General features: G+C 43.2%; 1 protein-coding gene across 2 annotated transcripts in view; it reads left to right on the top strand.

Annotated features, from left to right (window-relative positions):
- The window catches only part of LOC142493875 (cytochrome P450 2K1-like), a 120,669-nt gene extending 107,609 nt beyond the window's left edge, over positions 1-13,060 (top strand). For both annotated transcript variants that reach the window (XM_075598568.1, XM_075598567.1), the window contains one exon: positions 10,660-13,060. In XM_075598568.1, the coding sequence (XP_075454683.1) occupies positions 10,660-10,841 (182 nt within the window). In that variant the 3' untranslated portion in view covers positions 10,842-13,060. The remainder of the gene's footprint in view (positions 1-10,659) is intronic.
- Positions 13,061-15,179: the final 2,119 nt, after the last annotated feature.

Below are 15,179 nucleotides of genomic sequence, written 5' to 3'. Positions count from 1 at the left end.
ACATGACGAAGAACACTCTCTTTTGTCCTTGTAAATCTTTTTGTGAAATGTCTCTGCGACTGTCTCCTTTTACGTGTGTGAAAGAACAGTCTTTTTGCCCCTGTAGTTTTACCTGCAGGGTGCAATTTTTTGCGGCTATGTAAGCTGTTGGGGTTGGCTGCTTTGCCATTTGGTATTTTGCGGAGAGGAACGACTGTACATCTTAGCTGTGCCATTGCTCGCAGGAGGACTGTCCGATTGTTTCTTTTCTTTTGGGAGATCCTTTTGTCGGTCACCTTCAGGAGGTTACTTTCTTCCTTTGGTGGAGTCGACTCATCATCTTTGATTGTCTGGACTATTGAGCATCCTAGGCCATTGTCACATTCCCCTGATGCGAAGATGGTTTTGTTGATCTCAGGGGTATGACCTTGTCTCTTCTCCTCACTTGGCCTTCCTGTCACTTGGAGATGGCCAAGACATGGTTTGGAGAGGGATGTGTGTCCGCATTCTGTTATCACAGTTCTGCGGGTGTCAACATAGTCTGGTTCGCGCCCTTTGTCAATGCACCCGTAGCCCACTATCACCCATCCTAGGTCAAGTCTTTGGGCGAATGGAGCATTGTGGGGTCCGTTGCACTGTTTACGGACTTTGTGCACCCTCAGGATGTCTCTGCCGAGCAGCAGCAAGATCTTGGCGCCTTGTTCTACTGGCGGGATGTAGTTGGCTATTCCTCTGAGGCGTAGGTGATGGCGTGCCACATCTGGTGTGGGAATCTCATCCCTGTTTTCCACCATGTGGTTGCACTCGATGAGTGTGGGGAGAGCTATCTTCACTCTGTTGTCCACTGAACGTATGATGATGCCATTTGCTCTTCTCCCTGTTGTCTCAATTAACCCTGGACAGGTTCTGAGGGTGTAGGGTGAGGCATTGTCTTGTGCATTGAATAAGTTGAAGAATTCCGTATTCGCCAATGATCTGTTACTTTGATCGTCGAGGATTGCATACATCCGAATAACCCTCTCAGGTTGTCCCTGGGGGTGCACTGCATGCGACAAGGCATATTTTGGAGCAGGACCTTTTGTCACCTCCTTTTCTGCAAACCTCGGTGCACTGAGACGTGACAGATGTTGTCTCTCCTTCTCCTTCCTCCCTGCCATGCTTCATGCTATGGAGGATAGGTTGTTGAGTTGGTGGAGTGTCAGTGCCTCTGGATGTGGAGATGTTACGTGCTTGTCACTTTTGCACACTACACATTTGATGGCCTCTTTACAGTCTTTGGCTATGTGAGTTGTGGAATCGAAGCACCTGAAGCAGACTCCGAATTCTCCAAGTAAATTCTTCTGTTCCTCTAGGGACTTCATCCTGAACCCAAAGCACCTGTTAAGTGGGTTTGGCTTCTTGTGTATGGTACATTCCCTGTTTGGTTCCCTTGGTTTCTTGTCTCCGGCGACCAACTGGTTGGGAGTAGTTTGGGTCAAAGGGGACACATGCGTCCTGTGGACCGAGATAGGTGTTCTAGCATTACCGTATCTCGCCGCTGGCCTTTCATTCCTCAGGTTGCTTGCTATGGTTGCTGTGTGTGGTCTGCGCACCTAAGATTAAACTGGGATTATTCCTTGTCCTTGCCGCTTCGCGGATGAAGCTCAAGAAGAATGAGAAAGGAGGTAAGGCGACTTGCTTCTCCCTTTTGCATTTGGATCCTTGTGGCGTCCATCTTTCTTGGAGGTTTGTAGGGTAGGTTCTCATGATGGGTCTCACTCCGCGAGTCTAGGACGTTGGGACCTGTTAAGGATTGGTCTGTTTTTGCAAACTCCAGCATCTGCAGCAGGACTCCGAGTTCTCATAACTTCGAGTAGTCCTTGGCTGTGATTCTAGGAAAGTCGTCGACTCTTTTGAAGAATGCGTCTTCGACTGCTTCGGGGCTACCGTAGCACTCTTCTAGTCTTTCCCATACTAGGTCAAGACCTACTTGGGGGTGGTTCACATTTACTGCCCTGAGTCTCTTCGCATGTTCTATGGACTCTTTCCCCAGCCATTTGGTTAGCATGCTGAGTTCTTCCCTTGCGAAGAAGCCCAGGCTCTTGATTGCGTCTTTGAACGTGAACTTTCATATTCGGTCGTTCTCAGGATGGTCGTCAAAGTTGGTAAATCCTGTTTGCACCATGTCATGCAGGATCATGTACTTGCCCATGTCTGTTAGGTTTGAGGCATCAGCGTGTTGGTGGCATTCTGATGTGGTTGCCGGGAGTGTCCTTGCAGTCGCCCCTTCCTTGGCGTGGACATGTGATGACTGCTGGTCAGTTTGAGGGGCTGTGTTTTCCCGTGTGGGTGTACCTGGATTGCGAGCCTGTTGTAGTACATCCGTGTGCGCACTGGCGTGTGGATCACTGTTGAGGCTGTGGCTATGCCAGGTAGCGTGTACACTTGAAGGAACAGCATCTTCTCCACGTGGATCTAGCAAGTCTTCGGTGTCTGTGGAGTCACTCCCGTCGTGTTGAGATGGTGAGCTGGTGTTTACGCTGAAGAGGCTCCTTACGTAGTCTTCAGTGCGTTGGACTGGATCCTCTGAGGCTATCCGTCTATATGGTTGTTCCCCACCCTCCTGTCTCGCAGCTGCCTCTAAGACTTCAGCTTGGGCTATAGTGGCTGCGGCATCCTCTTCTTTGCTTAGAGCTTCTAGAGCCATGTCCAATTCGGCCTTTCAATGCACAGCGGCGGCGGTATTGGTGGCAGGGCCGGCAGCGTTCAGCGCCTCCTCTTCTGTGCGCGCTCTTTCTGCCCTTACGGCGGCCCTCTCCGACCATATTGGGCCCTGGCACGTGCAGCCTCTGTGGTGGCTCGCGCCTTGGTAGCTCTTGCACTTGTGCTGGACGTGTTAGATTGCACGGATTTTGCTGACCTTGATGAATGTCTGGATGTGCTGGAGTGCTGTGATGCAGTTTCCAGCAAAAGGTCCTTTCTCCTACTCTCAGCTTCCGTGATAGTGGTTCGCACGTGGCTGTCACGTGTCAGGTCAATGTTACTCTGTAAGTCTCTTTCTTGCAGGCTTTTGCCGTTGTTGGCCCTGGTCAGGTAAGTGATGTATGTCTCTGACAGCTCTTGGTAGCATCAGTGATCAGTCCTTAATTGCGTTATTGCCTGCTCAAGCTGCTGTGCGTAATTGCCAATGCTAGTAACATTGCATATTCCCAGTGTGGTTTTTTCCCAGGCCTTCTCTAATTTGGCGTGATGCACTTCAATGTCAGCTTCATATTTTTCGCGGACCTTTTGTGTCAGTGTGATGGTCTGTTTAGGCCTTTCATCTGCCTGAGCCTGAGCCTGTAGCAGATGCGCAGTGGTCTCTGTGTTTGAGTGGTCACTCTCCTGTGTTGTGTCTGGTGGGGATCTGAGTTCTGCCATGCTGTAGGTGTATGTAGGCCTTTAGCCAGTGCATGTGGCGTGCGCTCTGTTACCTGCGTTAGTGATGGGCGACTGTCTCAGATGATGCCATTCGGCATCCTGCGGCGTTCAGCATAGTGGTTGCTATACTCACAGGTGTCCGGTGGCTCTGACCCATGTCCTGGCGGGTGTCTGGGGTCATGGCCCTTGGTGGCGCTAGCCGTGGGGATGTGCGCAGGGGTAGGTGAAATGGTAGCTCCTCACTAGCATAAAGGCTGTGAGTAGCAGCTTCTGTCTGTCCCCAAAGCACACGGTCTTCCTTTTCACTATTCTGGATTCAGAGTAATGTCTAGGCTATGAATGGACCCAGATAGCTTCAACTCAGCCCCCTTTCCAAAGCACACCAAGTCCTGTTATATTTACTTCACTTTATTAGAAAAGCAGCAGTAAATACAGGCACTTGTGGATGTAATGTTGAGTTGGGAGAGTGCTTCTCTATAGGTGCTACGTAGTTAAGGGCAGGTAAAAAGGATAAGGCCTTGCCGGGAGGAGTAAACATAGAAGGGTACTCATTCTGCCAGTGTCAGGAAGTAAAAGACAGTGGGTACTGCTTGTGACAAAGGGATAGGGGTCAAGCTAAACTAACTGTAAGCAGGGACAGGGGGGAATGGAAAAGCCCATTAACTAGGAGAACTGGAGATGTAACCAGGGCAACCAGGGGTGTGACAGACTGGAGGGAAAAGGCAACATAATGTATCCATTCCATCTGCACTGGGAGTGAAACTGCAAGGAAAGCTGACATCCAAATACAGCTAGCAGGCAGAGATGCCAAGGGAAAATGGGGGTGAAACAAACAAGGCAGAAATGGATATTTCTGTTCCAGGACAAATATCATGGATTAAAGTTTCTAAATGTTCTATTGAGTAGAATTTTAGGGCTTGATTGGGGTGGTCTGGTTTTCCTTATACAGTACACCATTGCATGGTAACTTAAAATGTCAGGTAGGATGCTAGAGGATTGAATTATGTTGGGACTAGTGGATAGAATCCAGTTTAGCAAGAAATGGTTGCGAGATTTGAGGTTTGTGCATGTGGGTTGGGAAATTAGTTGGGTTTAGTGACGAGATATTTCTGAATTGTGTTGTTTTTAGGGTCAAGCCAGGTGTAGTTGAAATCCCCAAGAACTAACATGTTACACTTCCAGGTGAGAGAGGAAATTCAGCCAAGAAACTGAGTGATGTCAGTCAGGGACTGTTGTAGGGCTTTAAGGGGACGGTAGATGCCAGCAAACAAGATGGGCTTAGAAAAGGATAAATTAGATTTTTCCAACTAGGATTTAAAAAAAGGGTGGGCTTGGGGGGCAATTTATCAGCGTAAATTGTAAGGTGTCTTCAATATAAAGTAACATCCCTCCTACTCTCTTTGACCTATCTTTCCTTGAAATGGAGTATCCCTGAATGGTGATATTTGCATAGAGTGTTTTAGGAGTTAACCATGTCTCTGTGAAAATAATGGGTGTATGCATAAGGTCCCATGCCCTTTGTTATCCAGTTTGGGCAACAGACTATGGATATTTATGTGGGCGACAGATAGCCCTTTTAGGAATATAAAAGAGGTTTTCTCACTGATATGGTTAAGTTCAATATCACCTGCTAAAGATAGTAACAGTATAAATATAAAATTGAGTAGTTTTTTGCAAGTTACTGTGTACATTTGTGATGTTTGCCACTAGAGTGAGTAGTGGTTGGTGTGTTGTTTTTCAGAGTTCTCCACCAACATTCATTAGATGATGCAAGGCGTTTGAGTAGTCCAGGGTGTATTATGATATTGGGTGTGGTTCAGGAGGGACGATTTTGTAGTGGATAGAGAGCAATTTCCATGAGACCACAGTTAATAGTAAATGAGGTAAGTAGCAGTGAATTATCACAAAGGTAGGTAACTTTGCATGAAGCTGCTGTTAGCCAAGTAGTGTGCACATTGAGTAGACAGCAGATGTGTGCAGTTTTACTTGCCAATAAAAGTGTGCTGCATTTAGCAGTGTTCAGGTCTGTTAAGGGATTGCAGAGGGAATTGGGATATGGGAGAGGCAGTTGTGTAAAGACAACTGTTGGGAGAGACTGCAATACTGTAAGTAAAGTGTTCAGAGGGGTTCATTGTGGATGTTAACAAGCATGGGATAGTAGTGTGGTCAGAAAAGCTCACTGTGTGTTGCCTTGTGCAGATGAATTTGCAGAAAGATCCAGACACCAGTCCACTTCTAATCCAACTACAGTCTAACTACATATTCATTTAAAGATCCTCACTTTAAGATGCAACACTTTTAAAATGCAATGCTCAACCCTACAATGCTTCCCTTTTACATTTATACATCTAAACACTCATACTGTATGACCTCCTCCCAATAACGCTGCCTTTTACAAGATGGACAATTAACAGGACGCAATTAACAAATCAAGTTTCCTAATCTAACATACTGTACCACAGATCACAAATATAGGCAGAGTGGAGGTGATTTTTGTAACAGTGGGTTACTGAAGATTAGTGGATTAAACATACTGTACAACAGATCCCAAATATAGGCAAGGTGGGGGTAGTTCTTGTAAACATTAGGTTACTGAAGATTTAAGGGTTTAAACATACCACAGATCGCAAATGTAGGCTGGGTGAGAGTGATTCTTGTAAACAGGGGGTTCCAGAAGATACAGTGGGTTAAACATACCTGTGGTTGAAGAGACAATGCAATTAGTTCCATATCACATCAGCTGAGATTAGACAACAGAGTTTTCATAAATTGAAAGTTTTCAGGTTGGGCTAAAGTTGTGAGTGGAATACCTCAAGGATACTGTAGCTACTGGGACCCCTGCTTTTTAACATGTCTAATGATGACCTTGAGGTTGTATGTATGTATTATATCTTTATTTATATAGTGCCAAAAGTGTACTCTGCACTTCACAATGAATCATGTACAGGGAATTTTAATAATATAATAAGCGTAGCAAAATCAGACAATAGGAAAGGAAAAACTGTCCCGAAGAGCTTACAATCTTAATGGTTGTCACATGAGACAGGCAAAATACATCCTTTTACCAGGATCATTTCATTGAGCAAAACGAGTGATGAAATAAATAGTAATTTATTCACTTAAAATAGGCAAACACATAATGTTACACAAAATACAGAAGAAAGACACACTTACTTTGGGACTTGGATACAAAACTAATCTTTCCTAGATGTGGGGACTTCACCTCCCGAGGTTTACCCCCAATAGGCTTGTAACTGCAAATCTTCTAGGCAGGATGTGCGGAAGCAGGGGACTAGAAACTGCTTGGAATCTTGAGAACTTGGAAATCTTGGACCACACATTGAATCTGACTAATCTGAGCTGTGTCAGGATTTATAATAACTATGGGGTTCATTCCCAGAAAACATGCAGCCCTATCAAAACACCTGAGCGATCTCCCTGGCAACCAGACTGAGTCACTCACATCGTTGCCAGTACTGTGTAACCTGGCACTGGGAGCATCAGCATAGCGGGGCATGGGCATGTGCGACAAACGTCAGCTTTACCCACTTGTCATGCAAGGCCGCCTGCCGGCTCAGTGCTCCAAAGTCTGGGAAGAGTGACAACTTGCCAGGATGACTTCTTGAAGTTTCTTCCTTTATCCATCCTGGCTATCAAATGGTTTAACACTTCCATATCCTGGATTGCCTTTGAAGCTTAGAGGGCAGAGTTTCTACTCTGTCTCCCATGCAAATAGATTTTTACCCATACAGGATGACCCCCTCTGAACATTACTTTAATAAAGATATAAACATTGGGCACATTCATATGTACCCCACAGTTCATTCACAGGTAACAGCATATATACGGATTAATATAAACCTTTAATAAAATATACTTTTCCCTGTGTCTGATGTTTTGTGTTAAACTGTATAAGTTTATCTCTCTGGTGTCAGGGATAGAATAAGATGAATATACTCCCTCATCCTATTAACCTTATACCTGGCCACACTATAGAAACTAACTTTAATGTTTTACACACAATACTAGCCCTTATAGCTTTATAACTGCTGGGCAACCCCCTTATACTAGAGACCCTATGTAGGTTGCAGGGATAACTTAACCCCTCATGTCCCATTTACCTGTCCCGTCTGTGCTGAAGCAGGAACCCTGGTGGTGAGCCGCAATAACATTCCCAGGATTAGAGTTTGACCGGAGCAATGTGCTTTAACATACCCGAGAATCTCACTTGATTCCCGGATATCTTCTTCTTTATTATATTTATTAATAATTTTTTGGGATATGAATATAGTCTATTTTGTGATTAATATTTCAGCTATATTCTGTCAATCTTAATCAGTATTTTGTCCCTTTTTTTGAATCTCAATTAGTTAGTTATATTAATTTATCTATACAGTATACTATTTAATATTTATGTTTACAGTAAGTGAGTCATTGGAGATTTATCTTGAGGTGTATTTGTTTACATATAGATGTTTTTCTTATTATAACTTGTTTTTGTTAGTGTTCTTATTAGGTATTGTTGTCCTTTGTTTGTTGTCTCTGCAGTCTCTTATGTTATCTTTTGGTACTGTTTGCTGATGGTGTATTATTTGGCATTTCTCATCAGAGTGTTTATACTGTACAGTGAGTGATGGTTGCCAGTACCTTCTGTGCCCGCTCCTGTAGCGGGGAGTGGGTTGTGTCTTCAGTCCTGACTTGGACACTCCGAGTTAGATTTTGAGAATTGCCTTGCTGTGTTTGTATCTTTTAGGACTCCATTCTTTCTCTTCTCTCCTCCGATAGCAGTGCTGATTTGACCAGGCAGTCCGGGACATTGCGCATGCACGTGATGTCAGACGCCATGACGTCATCGCACTTTTTGGCGCAAAAGAGGAATATTGAGCAGGGTTTAAAAGACCGCAGGACGCATACAAATTTTACTCCCTGATAAAGTACACACGTACGAAACGCGTAGGAGGTTTTCCCCTCTATGCTTTTGACCTTCCAATAAAGTATTTTTTCAATATATGGATCTCTCTCCTCCTGCTTTTTGGCTGTGCGCTACTCATCTTGCATACCTGGACTTAAACTTTAGCAGCTGCACGTCATTGCTAGCCTTAGAAGTGGGTGATTGTGAGTACTTTTTGTCTATTGAATTTGACTATCCCAATTAAATAGATGGTGTGTGATTTTTTGCACATCACCTGTTTTCAGGGACTATCTGTCATGAAGCAATTCGTAGATATACTCATTTATAGATATACATATATATACATATATATATATATATATATATAATCAAAAAATAAATAGATGATACCGTTCTGTGGCTAACGAAATGCTTTTATTTGTGCGAGCTTTTGAGATACACTGATCTCTTCTTCCGGCGATGTTAGAATGCTTCATTTCAGTTACCCTTTGACACCTCTAGCCATAAAACACATCCACACCGGGGGAAGGAGAAGCACAGATAACATTCCAAGAGACACTGTTTTTAAGTTATCCTTGCTTCATTCATTGTAACATCGCCGGAAGAAGAGATCAGTGTATCTCGAAAGCTCGCACAAATAAAAGCATTTCGTTAGCCACAGAACGGTATCATCTATTTATTTTTTGATTATTGAAGCTCGGCTAACACGGTACTGATACCTCTACATATATATATATATATATATATATATATATATATATATATTTATATATATATATATATATATATATATATATATATATATTCACCCACCCTTCTGTCATGTCTGGATATAAATTACTATATATGCCCTGTGCTTGAGCAGTCTTACCACGCTCTATATTTATGAGGAGAGGCAAGCTAATTTAGATTTGTTTACATTAGAAAAGAGGCATCTAAGAGGGGATATGATAACTATGTAGAAATATATTTGTGGAAATTACAGGGAACTTTCAAAATAACTATTCATCCCATCTAATAACACAATAATACAGGCCCCCAAAATGCAATACCCACAACACAGTAACACCACCCCAGTGGAACACAAAAGTACTGAGGGTGCCCTGGGCACCTAACCACCCCAGTGTCCAGAGAGTCAGGCCCACCCAAAGAGTGTGTGGAGTAGTGCTACCACCTGAATGGCCATTGGTGCATGTTGGGTACCTTCCTAGTCTTAGGCCAGACTAGGGCGACTTGGGATGGTAGATCCGCAGGACCGCAAAGTGATCCACCAACGCAGACTACCGGATCCTTGTTCTCCGCCGAATGCATCCACCTCTTGAGGGAGCTCCAGCTGGAGTGTGTCCCTTAATGTCTCTGATAATATGCCTGTGGTCTGGTCCCAGACCGCAGGCCGTGCACATTGCGTGGCATCCATCACCGGTGTACTAACAATATACAGCTACTGGAGAAGCATCAATATCTATGGGCCTTCCCTACAGCAGCCATAAACTACAGGGAGTCGGGGCCTACCTGGGACCTAGGGAGAGATCTGGCCTAATCCAGTGGAGCACTGCTCCCTGGACACTACCTCACTCCTCGATGTCTTGCTCCCGACTGGCGAGCAGTCATTAGCGCTCCAAATTTATCTCTCCCTCTCTGCGTGGGTTCTTCAGCACTATTGGCTGTGCGGGTCCACGTGGGAAGCAGCCCAGAGGGCTGCTGGGACATGTAGTCCCGTTCTCTAATGGCCGCCGCACTAACTTCTACTGCGCATGAGCGAGAACTCGCGCATGCTTGAGTTTCCAAAATGGCGACGCCCTGCTTCGGCGATCCATCGCGGAACTCCAGCACTCAGGACAATCCGCAGCCTCCCCCACACGCCAGTTTTTCTCTTCTTTGTCTCAGCAGCCTCCCCTGCACCTGCTACGGAGGTGAGCGGGGACCCGGCTACATAAGAATTAACATGTTGCATTATAAGATAATGATTAACAGCTCTAAGGTATATTCCTTGAAATGCCACGGTACCCATTTCTCAGTAATTTGTATTGTCTAGTTGCCTTAATATTTCAAGAGCTGTAGACATGCAATGCTACTTGCAGAAAGGCATTCTTGAAAACTAGAGTAGCCAAATTAGAGTATGGTTCCTTATAGTATTCTGCTACCTAAACCATATCACTTGTAATTCTCATCCAGTAGCTTAGTTCCACAACAAGTGTATTTTCTGATCTTTCACCATTGAAACAAAAAAATAGGAGCTTAGGGATCCATTCATTCTAATTAAACAGATATCAAGCCCTATTTCTTATTTACCATATTGACTGCCTAATACGTTTAAGATGCATTGCTTTATTGGATTGATAAGCACTGCTGTGTGTTTTGTTTTGCAGGTGCTAGAGTTTGTGCTGGGGAGACTCTTGCAAGAATGGAGGTTTTCATCTTTTTCACAAATCTGCTGCAGAAATTCACATTCCGCCCACCTTCTGGTGTCACTGATGTGAATCTAAACTCAGGAATTGGACTTACAACCACACCATTACCACATATGATCTGCGCCATACCCCGTTTTTAGGATTTAGGAGACAACATTGGGGTAGATCATCAGAAGTTCGTTAAATACTTAACGATATGTTTACTTCAATTAATATATCCTTAAGTGCTAATAGGGATCTTCAAATCTCAATAACGATACATTAAGTGCTGTTTTCAGATATAAGGAGCCCTTGCATTATTATAACGGGTGTGTGCTAATGATATGCAAAAGAGGTGTTCCCTCTATCAAAGAATATCCTCAGAGCACTGTTACAGTGAACACAGGTATTTAATGTAAGGTCATGGCAAAAGGTTTTGTTACTCACATCCAGACCCTGAAATAGGTATTTTATAGGTTCTTGATAAGCGTTAAACCCCAGTGCTGTAGGTATGATTAACTATTGTATTGCTATTTACAAGGTTCTTTTCCTCTCCTGTCATCTCTTTTTTACTTTAATTAAACACCTATTCCGGGACCTGATAGAAGTAATGGCATCTTTGGGTAAGACCTGCTTAATGCCTTGTTATTTAAGTAATAATCCCCTCAGAACAGGGCATTACTGGCCAATAATGCCCTGGCTGGAAGAGTTGAAGGCCCGAGGCGAAGCCGAGGGACTTTAACCCAGCCAGGGCATTATTGGCCAGTAATGCCCTGTTCTGAGGGGATTATTACTATTATAGGCTGAATGTGGGCTTATTTTAAATTTTTCATAAAAAAGTTACATTTTTGTAGTCATATTGATTTTTATCAGCATGATTGTCTACATTCTTATGCTTTTACGGCAAGTTTATTAAAAGTAAATTGTACATATACACAGACCCCTACACACACACACACACACACACACACACACACACACACACACACACACACACACACACACACACACACACACACACACACACACACACACACACACCTGCTGCTATCTATTATAGGCCCTGTGGAATGAGCCACACAGCACTGAAAGCCTCTCCTGCTTATCCCCAAACAACACCAGCGGATGCTCAGGGCCTTCCTGTAAACAACAGATAGCACCAACACCAGGTAACAACAGAGAATCTCCCTTAGGGTGGGGGAACACCTGTTACGCACACACACACACACACACACACACACACACACACACACACACACACACACACACACACACACACACACTGCAGCCCCCTCTATACACACAAACACACACTCTGTACCCCCCCTTTATACACAAACACACACGCTGCAGTCCCCCCTACACACTGTGCAGCCCCCCTCCTCTACACCCACAAAACATACTGCAGCCCTCCTCCACCCTCTACACTCACAATACACACACAACACACACAGCCCCCCTCTACACCCACAAAACACACTGCAGACACGCACATTAACAAAACAGACTGCTGCTCACTCTACATCCATAAAACATACACCAGCAGCCCCCCTCTACACCCACTGCAGCTGCCAAAAATTCCAGGCCATTACTGATTGGATAATGCCCGGAATTTTAACCAATCAGAGAGCAGGGATTTCAATAATGCCTGTAATTTACCAGCTTTAGCCTATAATTGATGGTAACGCAAAGAAGTGCTAACTTGATATGATGTTAAGTGTATGCAAATGAGATAACTAAAGATGATTGGTTTTGCATGTATTTAGCTTTGAGGATACCTGTTAAACCCAAGGAAATTAACGTAACGTCACATTTATACAGTAGCCCAGATTTAACAAACTTCTGTGGATTTACTCTCATGAAAGCAGAACACATAAACAAAAACAATATAATTATTTAAGAATTTCCAGCCATTTCATCAGTAACATAAACTACAGTAGAAGGACTACTGTACATAATCTTTATCTACTATTTCTTAAGTACTGAGCATGGTATATTTGTCTGTGATTTAAAAGGAATGAACTATAATTTCTACATTTGTTTTTTTTCTTGTTATAATATGGTACTACAAAATACTGAGGGCTTTTTATCATGCCCAATCCTACCCTAAAATTTACAGTTGTAAGTGTTTTGAAAATGCATCAATGTATTTATTCCATGGGTTAAAACTCCACCAGGTCTATTGTGGTTTAAATATATCTATTGCTAACAGGTTAAAATTAAAGGTTAAAATTAAAGGTGAGATGGTTAAAATTAAACAACTTTTGATGTCCATTTATATATATTCAAAAAGCCAAGGACATAGACACAAATGAGCTTACATTTTTTGGACCGTAACATGTAAATAATAGCTGAGCAATACATTATAAATAACTTCAAATCTTTTGTTTAATTCTTATTATTTTCATTAAAGGTTAACTAACAATCCTACATGGAGTTATGGTTTGATTAATGCTGGAGTATTAGTGAACAATTGACTATTCTGCACACCACCATAAGAAAATAAATACATACAGTCCACCGGTGCTGCTGGTTCAAGGAATACCTGTCAAAGTAATTCCCAGGCAATACTCCGGAAAAAAAGGGATCCAACGCTCTACGGATTTTGAATAAAAAGATAATTTATTGTGCCACACAACGTTTCGACCTTTATAGGTCTTTCTCAAGTGACTAGTGCCTAATTATTCAAAATCCGTAGAGCGTTGGATCTTTTTTTTCCGGAGTATTAGTGAAACCTGGAAGCCTATTATGTATTTTACTGTTTAAGTAATTGGTTAAACAATGAGGTGGCCATTTCTCCTCCAATTTAACGATCTCGTCTCTTTATTGAAGTTTGGGACTGGAGTTGTTTGTTTCACTTTGGTTTTAATTATAAAGGTTTCTCCTTTGCCATCCAAGTAGAGTGTCTTCTGAAACACCTGCTTCAACTGCATTTATGTAAACCTGTATAAATATATAATTTGTTATTGTAATTTGTTTAAACATTTTGAGATGATTTATGTATTTGTTTAACACGTTTCTGTAAATTTAAATAAATATGACAAAAAATATTATTGTTCGTAGATTAGCATCAGCTGCTGGATATTTGTGATCAGTCACTGAAGCTTACAACACATTATTCTGCTGCAGCAACATGCAGCACCGAAACTTGTTACAAACTAATGCTAACAGCATACATACCAGCACTCCTCCTTTTAACAGGATTAGAGTCCCTACAGATTTTTACCAAACCTCACAGGGCTGTTAGAACAAGTTCAAGTCACCCACTTTTCTAACTTTCAAACGTAATATTTTAACAAGCAAATATGGGAATTAAACGTTGCACCTCAGAGAGCTGTGGCCGGCAGCAGCGATGCGGCCAAACAAGATGACCACATAGTCTTGTGGCTCTGGTGAGAAACCACTAATCTGTACCTATCCACTCCAACTTCTGGTAGGGAATTGCTTGAAGGAGCCTCGCTGTACAGTACCTGACAGCGGTAGAGAGCGCAGCATTGCAGGAATGCAAACGAGGCCTGTCAGGTACTAAGACGTTGTGTGTGCTGAACAGAGGCTGGTGTGAGGATGCACTCCAACTTTGCGTCCATAAGGAGAACTATCATTGTGAGGAAAGAGGTGGGGTTTCAGCCTTGAAGCACCACACGCGCAACCTATACAGGCCCAACTGGGATGACAGATCGGTCAAGGTGCCAAAAGGAGCAGTCAGGGCATGGGTACCTCTGGCGGGTGCTCAGTTGGAGATCACAGGGCACCGGCTTGCAGCACTACATCTCCACTACCTCGACACCCCAGCCTATAACTAGAGCCCAAGGTCAGAGCCCTGCCGGGGGAGGCCTCTTCTGGGGGCAGAAAGCTGTGAACACTGCAACCAAATGGAGTCAAGCCAGGACCTAGCTACATATGTAGTGCTGCTCTACAACACCATTGACCATGCAGGTGCTTCCCCTTTGCTCTCCTTAAGTTTTCATTTTAACTACCTGAAGCTCTTAAATACATTTAATTTTTTCCCTCACCAAAAAAAATACCTACACCGGGCCACTGCCTATAGAGGATATTCTGGCAAGGAACTTTACCTCTCCCCACAAAAAAATTGCCCCCACTTATCCCAAGCATTTAAATTCTGTCTCGAAATGATCCCCTGCTGTCTATTTTAATCAACTCAACTTGTAACAACTTATTAGTAATATTTGAATCCTGTCTCCAATCACCCCCTAATTAAATTCAGCTTTCAAACCTAGGCAGAACAACACCCTGTTTAGAAAAAACATCTGTTTTAATGTTCCTCACATGTGCTAATTAAGTTAACTGGGCTGAACTTCATTCAGTCTGGTGACTTATAAGGCCATTATACGTAACAGCAGAAAGACCAGCCTTGGCAGTCTTTGCAGCCAATGTTTGAAGTAGCCAAGTTTAAAGTAGCATGCAGTGCAGGAGTTTAAAAGGGTGTTAAAAATGAGTGATAAAGTGGACAACAACAACTGGCCCTGATTCCTGAATTT

The sequence above is a fragment of the Ascaphus truei genome, chromosome 4 (assembly GCF_040206685.1).
Source record: "Ascaphus truei isolate aAscTru1 chromosome 4, aAscTru1.hap1, whole genome shotgun sequence".
Lineage (NCBI taxonomy): Eukaryota > Metazoa > Chordata > Amphibia > Anura > Ascaphidae > Ascaphus > Ascaphus truei.
This window is presented reverse-complemented; position numbering and strand designations above follow the sequence as displayed.